We start from the raw sequence: 12,408 nt of genomic DNA, 5'->3' as shown, positions 1-12,408 counted from the left end.
CCCAAAACCAATCCCAACTTGCCTACTCCCAAGGGCAACCCCCTACCAAAGTTAGACACCAAAATCTCATTTCTAACTCAAGTTATCATCCGGAAACCATTTACCTTTATCTCACCATGCTGACCTTGACCTTTTGACCCCAAAACCAATCCCAACTTGCCTTCTCCCAAGGGGAACCCTCTTCCAAAGTTAGACACCAAAATCGCATTTCTAACTCAAGTTATCATCCGGAAACCATTTACCTTTAACTCACAATGGTGACCTTGACCTTTGACCTTTTGACCCCAAAACCAATCCCAACTTGCCTACTCCCAAGGGCAACCCTCTACCAAAGTTAGACACCAAAATCTCATTTCTAACTCAAGTTATCATCCGGAAACCATTTACCTTTATCTCACCATGCTGACCTTGACCTTTGACCTTTTGACCCCAAAACCAATCCCAACTTGCCTTCTCCCAAGGGCAACCCCCTACCAAAGTTAGACACCAAAATCTCATTTCTAACTCAAGTTATCATCCGGAAACCATTTACATTTAACTCACCACGGTGACCTTGACCTTTGACTTTTTGACCCCAAAACCAATCCCAACTTGCCTACTCCCAAGGGCAACCCCCTACCGAAGTTACAACCCCAAACAACATTTCTAACTCAAGTTATCATCCGGAAACTAAGCTGCCCGGACGGACGGACGGACACACACACATCCGGACGGACGGACGCCCTAGGCGATGACAATACCCCTCGAGCCTCTCGGCTGAGGGGTAAAAATGACTTCATCGTCTTAACTTGCCATGGTTTTCCTGAGGTTTCTGAGCTGCAGTGTCATGGGGGGCATTTGAGGAATCCATGCGTTCATTGCCGGGAAGAATTTAAAAAAGAAAAGACAAGGAAAGCCTAATAAAAATGATCCATAAGTGCGAAAAATTTAATTCCATGGTTAACAAAATTTGTGGAATTAGTCTGTAGTGGTAGCATGATGGAGTGTCATGGCCTAGCGGTTAAGAGCACCGACTCATGCTCTGGTGTTTCACAGGCAGCAGAATGTGGATCAAGCCCGGGTCTGGACACTTGTGCCCTTAAGCAAGGCACTTTACCATTACTGCTTCGTCCTTCCGATGGGACGTAAAGCCCTAGGTCCCGTGTGTTGTGTAATGCAATGCATGTTAAAGAACCCAGCAACACTTATCGCTAAGAGAAGTGTTTGGCCCCTGTGTTTCTGGCCTCCTGTTAAAACTCCCCTGCGGAGTACTTAGGAGAAGAACCAACCAAGTACCAGGTATTAAATTGAAAAGTCCACTTTTTCTGTTCACACGGAGAGTTAACTTATTGCCGACACAGGGATCATGAAAGTACAGGAAACAAGCAGCACCAAACTAATGCAATTCACATACATGAATAGGCACGCCTCATAAAGCTGCTCCAGACTAGTGTAGGTCACATACTGACAGGCAGTGAAATGTGTAACAAGTGGCAGTCAGTCAGTCACATACAAAGAGGATACTTGGCTGGCTCTCTTGGAGCAGCAAAAAGAGTCTTACCTCGATTGAGGAACGGCTTATGGTCGTCCTCAATCATCCCTCGGTAGGTAGCCCCGTTGAAATAAGGACCGTCGTTAGAGTAAGAAATCAGCTCATTGTTCTGAGCTAAACGGCGTTCTGGGGAAAAAAAAGTTACATAAGAAGGTGGGTCATTAAAATATATGGGATCTGAATTACTTGGTCTGATGGGAACATTTGCATAGACTCTTGACATCATTTATTGGTCATTCGCCAGGCTTTTTAATTTTTTACCAGGAACCAAATTAATGCCACATTATGATCATTCAAAGGACATCAAGACCTATGTAAAGTAATAAGGGTTCTCACAGAAATTATGAACAGAAATTCCACGACTTTTCCATAAATTTTCCAGGACAAAATTAGGGCTTTCCATGACCAACACTACGCTCTTTTGGTATCTCTGTGCCTACAGCTTCGCAGGCAAGGGACACCAGTTCCTTTCAGCCTTCCAGTTTGACACAAGACCATGCACTGACCACTACAAAAGTACCAAAATGGTGTACATGTATTAACGAGGAACAAGTATACAGAATACGTGTATAAAGAGAAAGTATAGACTACTAATTCGGTGACAGCCATTTTCTCAGGTGGCACTGCAGTGGCACCAGGCCCACACGAGTCTAGTGCTGCAACTGATCCTCAAAGTTCGGTTCGGTTCGGTTGCGGTTCGATTGTTTTTTTTCCAAACTTCGGTTCGGTTCGGTTTCGAAAGTGCATACATATTGTACATGTCCATAGTAAAATGTATAGCCTAGGGCTACAATGAAAAGCATAGTCTAGGCTGTTTTCCTGTTCAAACAAACATGCGTGTACCGCGCACGTCTGACAGAAATAGGCACCGCAATTTCCACATGCTATAAAACACAAGCTGAAGGAGCAATCTTATTTTTGTTATGTAAATACCGTTATAATTTGACTTGATGACGTTGAGAAATGAACATCGTAAATTGCTACCGTGTTAATAATCGCGGCCCTATCTGGCCCGGTGAACTATGATAAAATTTTCCCACACCTGCTGACAGTTTTCCCGACAAGTTCCGTCCCGTCCGAGCATGCCCTGATGAGCACTAAAAACTTGTCTCGTGGCAATAATTGCTGATTAGTTTTGTTCTAAGAACAAACAGGTCCTTTCACTGTGCCAAACTTATGAAATCATAATTACTTTTTTAGCAACAAGCTGACAAGTAGCTACCGTAAAATAATAATAACTTTTCGCTTCGCGGCGTGACTTTCATCAAAATCACACACTCCGGGCTCCTGTGACCAACAGGGTAACCAAAATGCACCTGCGCCCCGTCTTTAACCCTAACTCCCTAGGCCTTTTTGCTAGGATGTAGCCTCAATCCTGCAAAATCCTCCAATTGGCCTCATGGGAAAAATAGCATATAGCCTCAATCCTGCAAATTCCTCCATTATTTCTTGAATATGGTCCATGGAGGGGTGACCACTGCCTGAATCCTGCAAAATCCTCCGGCTATGACTGTCAATAGGCTGAGGCAGAGGCAGTGACATCCTAGAGCAGTGCGGAGGATTTCAAGTATAATCAAGGACTAAATTTAAGCATGGCTGAGCATAAACAACACAAGGTCCGGCCCAAGACCTTGACACAGTGCGTACTCCGAAATCCGCAACGCACTTTTGCCATGTAACCTCAATCCTGCAAAATCCTCCGATTTGCAAAAAGGATTTTGGAGGATTCAGGGCGCTTAGGGTTAAGAATGGTTGCTGCGTGCGCGCGAGTGTGGCACCAAGAATTGCTTCTAATTCTGTTCGCTGGATTATAAAGTAAACTGGAATGCAAACTATAAGACTGCCACAGCCAAATATTAAGCATCATCACGTATGGGTTGTGCAGGATTCCATGGATATTCCTATAGACTTTTTTCTTGGAATATCAACTTGCCATGACTCCTTTTAAAATAACAGAATTCCATGATTTTTTCAAGATTTTCCTAGCTAGCTTTAAATTCAGGATTTTACAGGATTAAAAAAAAAAAAATTCCATGACTGAGGTAACCCTAAATAGTAGCTTGGTTAATAACTTCAAAAATCATACAAAAACCTACAAAACCTGGTGGATTTTGAGAGATGTGGGAGAGTTACCGAATACACTATCAGACAGATTATGTTATTACTACAACAGCGTGATTGCTTACCTATATTCTGAAGGTGCTTGTACATTCGGTCACTCTGGGGATTTCCCGAGAAAAAATTATTGAATTTCGGAGAGGGTGCCCCGAGAAGGTCCAACAGAACAAAAAGACCCTGCCAAGAACAAAGGAAAACAATTGATGTGAATGGATGAAAAGAATTAAATTGGGACAGAATATTGCTTAGGTTTTAGCAAATTCTTACACATCACCAGCGCATCACAGGGGGAAAAGCCATCATTTGTAAACAACGTAAATTCGTATTTCTTATGTTTCTATTAATTAAGAGCATTTGTGATGCGATCAAGCTACATGAGTTGTTTGTCGACTGTGGTCAAATTTTTTTATTACAGATTTTAAATGAGCACAATTTCAGCATTACTGCTGTGAAAACCACATGCTGATACCATCTTTAGTTTTAAAATTATGGAAGTCGGACACCAAGAGATGTGATAAAGTGATGTGATGACGTGGCCCTATTTTGGCATGTATCTCCACATAAAAACCTCCGGACAAACGACTCATTTTTATTTATTGATGCAAAAACTGATTAAATGAAACCAAAAAAAAGTTTTCGGTAATTATAAGTGATTTTTAATTGTTTCATCTTTTTTTGTGAGAAATTTTAAGATGGTTTCAAACAATATTATGCCGAAATATCCTGGGAGAATTATAGCCAATTGTGTGTAGTCTCAAGGGCCATATCGTGACTAAATGAAGGGACAGAAACACATGTACGTGGGCTCACTGTTAATGCAACTTCAGGTCACATTGCGACCCATGATGCCATTAATACTAATATGTGGAGCGCCTACATGTATCTTATAAAATTATAACATGGATGAGATGTTTACCAGGAATTTGGTAATGAATCTGTTTACGGTACTAATGACCAGTTTCGCCCTGAGGGCATAATGAATACATTGTTGAGTGCGAATGACGAATGGAATGGACAACAAATTAAATCAGAATCGTGACATCAGAGTGCACACCCACACACTGTGATCATCAGTGTCTGTGCTAGACAGCATTGATAACCGCAAATGTGTTGACTGGCTCCTCTCAAGTACTGACGAATTACATTTTGAACCAGCTTACATGTAATAGTAAAGTAGAACCAATACAGTAAACAGTGCATCTACATGTAACCCTCCCTTTAAACCTTAACCACCCCAACCCTTCAAAATCCAACTACATGTTTCGTTGGAATCTGTTGGAGTGAGCACTGTATAATAATAATAATAATTTGGGAGGCTAATCATCCTTTAAACTCGCAGCTGGTATGCTGAATTGCAAAGGACACGGCTACAACGTGGCAATCTACTTTAAACTGATTACGCTTTACATGAGGTACGTTGGGTATATACCACCATAATCAGAGTCCAACAGTTTGGGTGTAGAGTTTACCACTTGCTGTTGGATTTTGCAAGAGTGAGGAAGTTTCCTAGTAAATCACTCAAGGGGGTTAGGGTTCATGGGTATTTTACTTCTGAGAACTTCTTTTTGAGGGATGTGCAGTAGTTCAAACATTACAGGCCAAAACCATCAATTTACAATAACATATCATCCAGAGTTACAGAAAAAAATTGATGCAAGAGGGCGCACCCTGACACTCACAATTCCATCGATGATTTTCTTGTTGTTGACCGAGTGGTGGGGTAGATCAGCCCATCTCTGGGCCAGGTGTCGGGAGCCGTAGATGGAGTCGGTGCTGGTCCATCGAATGAACGCTTCCTCCCCGTCAAAGAAGATGAGCTGGAGTGTGTACGGCTGCAAAAACAAACACAATAATTCTGTTAGTAAATCATACTCCTCAGCTCAAGGGGGGTGGGGAGGGGGGGGGGGGAGGGGGAGAGACAAGCTGCTTAGCACATTATTTTGATAAGCGCAAGGTATTTGCTTAGCAGTCTACCAATTGTCATGCAATGTTCATGTTTATTGCCTGTTAACGGTTCTCATTTGATTTTAGGCTAGCACATACATTTGTTCAGCAATACTGTATCGTTAGAACATTTCCCCCCCCCCACTTTATCAACAAATAGATTAGTTATGTTTCGTTTCTTCGCTGTTAAGATTCATCAAATATGGACACATTTTGGGCCAATAAAAGCATAACGAACATTGGTCCTTAGACAAAACACGCCTCACATGCATTTTTACAACCGTAGATAGTGTGCAGCCAACCTCTTTGTACATTTGTTATACACCATTCTGCGGTTTGATACACTTCTCATTCATGAAAACGGCTACATTTCTAAATTGCTCCAGTGGCTTATTTCTCTGGACCATTGACAATGGGCACACGCGCTCACACAGGCTTAAGATTTTATTTTGACAACTGCCACCCCCCCCCCAATTTTTGAGTCCACTCCCCCCCCCCCCCCCCCCCGAAAAAGTGACAATTAATGGGGCCTTTGAGTGTGAAGTAGAGCAAAGGTTAAAAAAAAAAGCAAGACGGCGCAAACCATGTATGTCTTGGCATCTAGTGAAGCCTTCAAGTTGTGTGCCAGGTCCAGCAGCATGGCGCAAGGTACGGCCGAGTCGGTGGCACCGACAAAGGTGTGACCGGGGTAGTACTTGCTGTCATAGTGACAGGCAAGGACCAGCTTCAGGTCCGACTCCGGCTGGGCGTTGGCGTTGCGCAGCGTGGCGATGATGTTCACGAATTCCGTGTTGGCCCTGGTGTGAGGCGTCCACTCCGAGAACCTGTTCTCCTCAATGTCCCAACTCTGCAGGCCTTGAAGACTGGAGACGATGTACTGTAAGAAAAGACACAACCCTTCAATTATACCCTGACAGTGTCTCAAAGTTATCAAATGCAACATTGCCATTCAATTTATTCAAACCAAAGTGGATGTTTTTTTAAAGTGAAATGTCTGATATAGATAGACGTTACAGCAGTGTTCATCTGTACTATTTATTTTTTTAACACCTCCACAACAAAATCAGGGTTTTTTTTCTTTCAATTTTCTTCCTTTTATTAAAAATAACATTCCACTTTTCGACTGATGTTGACTATCCAACAAAGACTTTAGGGGGAGGTGAATTTGGGGCAGACATTTTGTTAATTTCTGAAATATTTACTCTGTCACTTTTCAGAATTGGAATATATCATCTTAGTATCTAGTTCAGAAATCTAAATTAAATGGGGCAGTCTTGAATTCATTATGAAGGTTTTATTTAAAGATGCATTTCCCGTGCTATTTTGAGTTTCACCTCGAAAAATATATGAATGGTTTTTTTTCAATTCCTTCACGCATTTTCCTAGCACTATAAAGGTTAATCACTTTTGAATGAGACATCCATGAAAAAAATCTACCAACGTTTACTTAGTGAATTATTTCCGTACAAAAATTTAATTATTTGCGGCCTGACAACAGACAACAATTCAGCTCACAAAGAGTGGGTTCATTTGTGTGAAAAATGAAAGTCATTTTTTTTCAGAGGGTGCTACACCCAAACTCAAAAAAAAAAATCCATAGAAATTAAACAAAAAATTATGAGCACGGGCAGACATCTTTGAACATTTAAGAAGCTAGTATTCAACTGTTTTGTTTTGAAAAACCACTCAATTTCAAAAGTCACAACCCAAGTTTCTTGACATTACCTGTCTAACTTCAGCATTTCCTGGCGTTCCTGGAACCCTTTCTTTTAGGATAGGATCTAGCCTTTCAGGGCCCATAAACCGATCGATGTCAGTCAACGCTGCAATCTCACGGAGTTTGGACTGGGTCAGCTTTTTAGGCTTGTGCTCCAACTGCAAGACAAAAATGAAAACAATAAATTTATGATTAAAAAACTTGGCAAATGTTCTGTCTTGCACTTTGATTTTTGAACTAAATTCAATTGTTTTGGGGTTTGTTTTTCAAAATTGAACAATAAAATTGACTGGAGCTGGGTTTGAACCTGTGACCTCCAGATTCTCCGTTCCTGTGCTCTACCAATTGAGCTATCCAGCCCTACATGTACATGTACGTTGGCTGTTCCTGATTTGTCAATGGCTTTGCTCAAGGGCTGCTAGTCAGAAGATACAAGTATAAACACGTAAATGCCATGTAGCCAGGGATCACGCCCAGGGATCACGCCCAGGGATCACGCCCAGGGATCACGCCCAGGGATCACCCCCAGGGATCACCCCCAGGGATCACCCCCAGGGATCACGCCCAGGGATCACGCCCAGGGATCACGCCCAGGGATCACGCCCAGGGATCACTTGGAGAGGATGCGGCTTGTTATTGGGTTGAACAAAGAAAACTGGTCTGAAAGTGGATTTGAACTGTGAACCCTAGACTGGCGTAGTGGTGCTCCACACTCATCTACATTTATTCAGCGCCTCCAAGGGGAAGGGAAATTAATTTTGGTTCAGAACAAAAATGGACAGAAAAAGCTATCTTGCCTATAGGCTACAGTGTTTGTGTCCCCTGCTACTTGTACGTATGTGTACATTTGTGAGCTTTCCTACATTTAGAATGTTTTGAGAGTTCCACGTTTTCCGATGAATAAAAGTCTGCGAAACGGAGTATAAACTATTTGGTCTCCTCCTTCACAATAGCTCTAACTCCTGTTGAATACTGCATGTACTAGGATACAATAAATAATAAGGTTATTCAGTGCTCAGCGTTACAAATGTAGGCTGGTGGTGCCTAACGATGAGCACTGTATAACCTACCGTAGTCTAGGGGCTAGACGTTGTTATTGTTTGATACGGGATAACCGGCCATCGCTAGAGGGCGCTATCACGACCAACCAATATCGCCCACGGACATATACCTGTACATAGCAACCTCTAGGCTAATTCCTATTGCTTGTGTAGTGCCCGCGCCCGTGTTTGGCCCAATATATGCAGCGCGCAATTCAAAAAAAATCACAGTAGCTCCGAAGCAAATTCTCAAATTTCTTCCAGTACTATAAAAGATGCAGCAAGACATTTGTGCAACTTCACTGGTCAGCTCTTTTGTTGTGTGTAGTGTAGTGTCCCGATAATACATGTATATGCATTACACGCAATGTTTACAGTGCTATGCAAATGAGACCTATGTAAATTAGATTGACCTCTAGGGGACATTATGGGATAGCGGCATGGTCGAGAACCGGGAATAAAACGCTCTGGAGACAAATCATTTTCGTATTCAATTCGCACTTTTGAGTTCAATCCGGCTTCACAATAACACTACAATTGGCGACGAGGATACTGGACAATTCAGGATAATCATGAAGAATCTTTTGGACGCATTTGACTGAGATTTTCCGATTTAATTCGTGTGGAAAAGTCATGGAACTCAGCAGCAGTGACGTGAGTCAAGTCAAATGGTTCAACCCGCACGGCGACCCAAGCAATGTGGGAATCGCGTGGCAGCGATGGCTGCGTAGCTTCGAGCTGTATGCAGTCGGACGAGGGGTGAAAAATGCCGAGCAGAAACGAGCGTTGTTGCTACACTTTGCCGGGACAGAAGTGCAGGATATCTTCTTTTCCTTGGAGGAAGAAGAGGGGTCAGACGCCTACGAGAAATCAAAGAAAACCCTGAGCAAACATTTTCAGCCGAAAATCAACGTGCCGTATGAGCGGTATTGCTTCAGGAGCATGGCACAGGAGGACGGCGAGTCGATAGAGCAGTTCATCGTACGGCTGCGGCAACGAGCTGTTCGCTGCAATTTCCAGAATGCAGACGAGGAAATTCGTGACCAAGTGATTGAAAAATGCAGATCACACAAGATCCGTGCCAAACTGTTGATCAAAGGACATGATCTAAAGCTGGATGACCTGAGGACAATCGCGGCGACAGTCGAACTAACGGATAAACAAACGAAACAGATGGACGCCGGAGCACACGGGCCACAATGCGGGAGTAACACCCACGGAGCTAGCGCCAACGTGAACGCTGTGCAACATGGAACTCGTACAACGGGAACACGCGCACAACAACACAGGGAGGGTTTTCGGTGCGGAAGATCCGGACATTTTGCAAGGGATGGCAGCTGCCCAGCAAAGAAGCAACAGTGCAACAAATGTGGACTTGCCGGACATTTTGCGTCTTGCTGCAAGACTAAAAGAGAAACTGGCAAAAGTCATGACGGAAAAGTAAACACGGTGGACAATGAAACTGACTCGGACTCAGACTCTTATGCATTTCATGTAGGAAGTGTTGATGTTAATCGAGTGAATTCTTGTTCCACAGACAAATTGCAAGTGTGTTTGGGTAAGCAGAAATTACCAGTAGATGTTATTGTTGATAGTGGGGCCACAGTGAATCTCATTGATGCAAAGTTGTGGGAAAGTTTGAAGAAACAAAAGATTACATGTAAATCTGAGATAACCACAAAGAAGTTGTATGCATACGGAGCTAACAAACCACTAGATCTGTTGGGTAAATTCAGTACAGTAGTTGCCGTGCAGGCAGAGGGTACTAAAAGTTGTGAAGTTTATGCTGATTTTTATGTACTCAAGGGTGCAGGGCCAGCATTGTTGGGGAGAGAAACAGCAGAACAACTGAACATATTGAGCATTGGAGTCAATTATGTCGATGATGTGCGTACAGAGTACAAACAGTGTTTTGAAGGCATTGGGAAACTGAAAGGTTATCAGTTGAGTTTACACATAAACAAAGATGTGCAACCAGTAGCTCAGAGAATGTATAGAGTACCGTATAGTATGAGACAAAAGGTTAGTGATAAACTAGATGAGCTAGAGTCTCTAGACATTATTGAGAAAGTGCAAAACCCAACATCATGGGTCAGTCCTGTCATTGTGGTGCCAAAGCCAAATGGGGACATTAGGTTGTGTGTAGACATGAGACAAGCAAACAATGCAATCATCAGGGAGCGACATCCAATCCCCACTGTCGATGAAATATTGTATAACATGAATGGGGCAGAAGTGTTTAGTAAGTTGGATTTGAAATATGGCTATCATCAAATTGAATTGGATGATGAGTCACGTGACATCACAACATTTGTGACACACAAAGGGCTGTACAGATACAAACGGTTAATGTTTGGGATCAGTGCTGCACCTGAGAAATATCAGCAGGTGATTGCACAAGTTTTCCATGACTGTGACGGTGTTCAGAATATTTCAGATGACATCGTAGTGTATGGTAGGGACAAGCAAGAGCATGACCAGAGACTGAGACGGGTCCTGGAGCACCTGAAGGGGGCAGGACTTACTCTGAATCCAGATAAATGTGAATTTGCAATGGAGAGGATCACATTCATGGGGCATGTCTTGTCACGTCGTGGAATAGAGCCAACAGAGGGACGCATCAAGGCCATGAAGAATGCCAAACAACCGACAAATGCAGCAGAGGTGAAGAGCTTTCTTGGGTTGGTAAACTTCTCTGCGAGGTACATCCCAAACCTGGCTACGCTCACAGAACCGCTACGTAAGCTGGTGAGAAAGAATGAGCAGTTTGTATGGGGTCCAGAACAGCAGCAGAGTTTTGAGAAACTGAAACAGTGTCTAACCGATGCTGACACTCTGGGGTATTTTAGACTGGATGCTACAAAGACGCAGTTGGTGACAGATGCAAGTAATGTGGGACTAGGTGCGGTCTTACTGCAAGAATACGAGGGTCAAACACGAGTTATTAGCTATGCTAGTCGTATGCTGACTGATGTGGAGACGAGGTATTCGACAACAGAAAAGGAGGCATTAGCAGTTGTATGGGCGTGCGAGAAATTCCATGTATATTTGTACGGTATAGAGTTTGAGCTTGTAACAGACCACAAACCACTGGAAGTGTTGTATGGTCCGAAGTCACGACCCAACGCGAGGATAGAGAGATGGCTTTTGAAGTTAATGTCGTACACGTTTAAGATTCAGTATCGACCCGGTAGAGAGAACATCGCTGATGTGTTGTCTAGGCTGGTGGACACAAGCACTGCAGACAAACCTAGCAGATTACAGATGCAGGCAGAAGAATATATTCGTTTTGTTGCCAGGGAAGCAACGCCCCGAGCAATATCGACGAGAGAAGTCGAAGAAGAATCGAAGATTGATGAGGAGCTTGTTGCTGTGCGAAAGTGTCTCAAGGATGACCAGTGGAATAAATCCAGTGTGAACTTTTGTGCAGTGAGAAATGAGCTGAGCTGCATTGGGTACCTAGTTGTTAGGGGAACCAGAATTGTCATTCCAAAGAAGTTGAGAATGAAATGTGTAGAATTGGCTCATCAGGGACATCTGGGAGTAGTTGGTACAAAGCAGACACTCAGAACCAAAGTATGGTGGCCTCAGATGGAAAAAGATGTTGAGAAGTATGTCAGATCATGTCATGGGTGTCAAGTTACTGGAGCTATGCCAAACCCAAAACCACTGAAGCCTACACCGATGCCAACTGCAGCATGGCAAGATTTGGCCATTGATCTGATGGGACCACTGCCGTCGAAGCATTATGTTTTCGTGGTAGTTGACTACTATAGTCGTTTCTATGAGGTGGAAATCATGAAAGATACTTCAAGTGAACGTATCATCGAGGCCTTAGAGAACATGTTCAGTCGTTATGGCCTTCCGAGATCCATCACATCAGATAATGGACCACAGTTTCGGTCTGAGATTTTTGAGAAGTACTTGGAGGGTAATGATATTAGACACAGAGCTGTAACACCCCTCCATCCGGCAGCAAATGGTGAGGTCGAGAGGCAGAACAGATCACTGATGAAACGCATTCGAATTGCTACGGCTGAGTCTCGCGACTGGAAGAC

General features: G+C 43.2%; 1 protein-coding gene across 3 annotated transcripts in view; it reads right to left on the bottom strand.

The window, feature by feature from the left end:
• LOC119740758 (glutaminyl-peptide cyclotransferase-like) overlaps positions 1-12,408 on the bottom strand; it is a 45,111-nt gene that overhangs the window by 3,393 nt on the left and 29,310 nt on the right. For all 3 annotated transcript variants that reach the window (XM_038216167.1, XM_038216168.1, XM_038216166.1), the window contains 5 exons: positions 7,319-7,468; positions 6,177-6,470; positions 5,329-5,481; positions 3,718-3,826; positions 1,541-1,657 (listed from right to left, as the gene is read on the bottom strand). In XM_038216167.1, coding sequence (XP_038072095.1) covers positions 1,541-1,657; positions 3,718-3,826; positions 5,329-5,481; positions 6,177-6,470; positions 7,319-7,468 — 823 coding nt within the window. The remainder of the gene's footprint in view (positions 1-1,540; positions 1,658-3,717; positions 3,827-5,328; positions 5,482-6,176; positions 6,471-7,318; positions 7,469-12,408) is intronic.

The sequence above is a fragment of the Patiria miniata genome, unplaced genomic scaffold (genome assembly GCF_015706575.1).
Source record: "Patiria miniata isolate m_02_andy unplaced genomic scaffold, ASM1570657v1 HiC_scaffold_5, whole genome shotgun sequence".
In the NCBI taxonomy this organism is placed as follows: domain Eukaryota; kingdom Metazoa; phylum Echinodermata; class Asteroidea; order Valvatida; family Asterinidae; genus Patiria; species Patiria miniata.
Note: the sequence above shows the minus strand (reverse complement) of the source record. Positions and strands in the feature narration are given on the sequence as shown.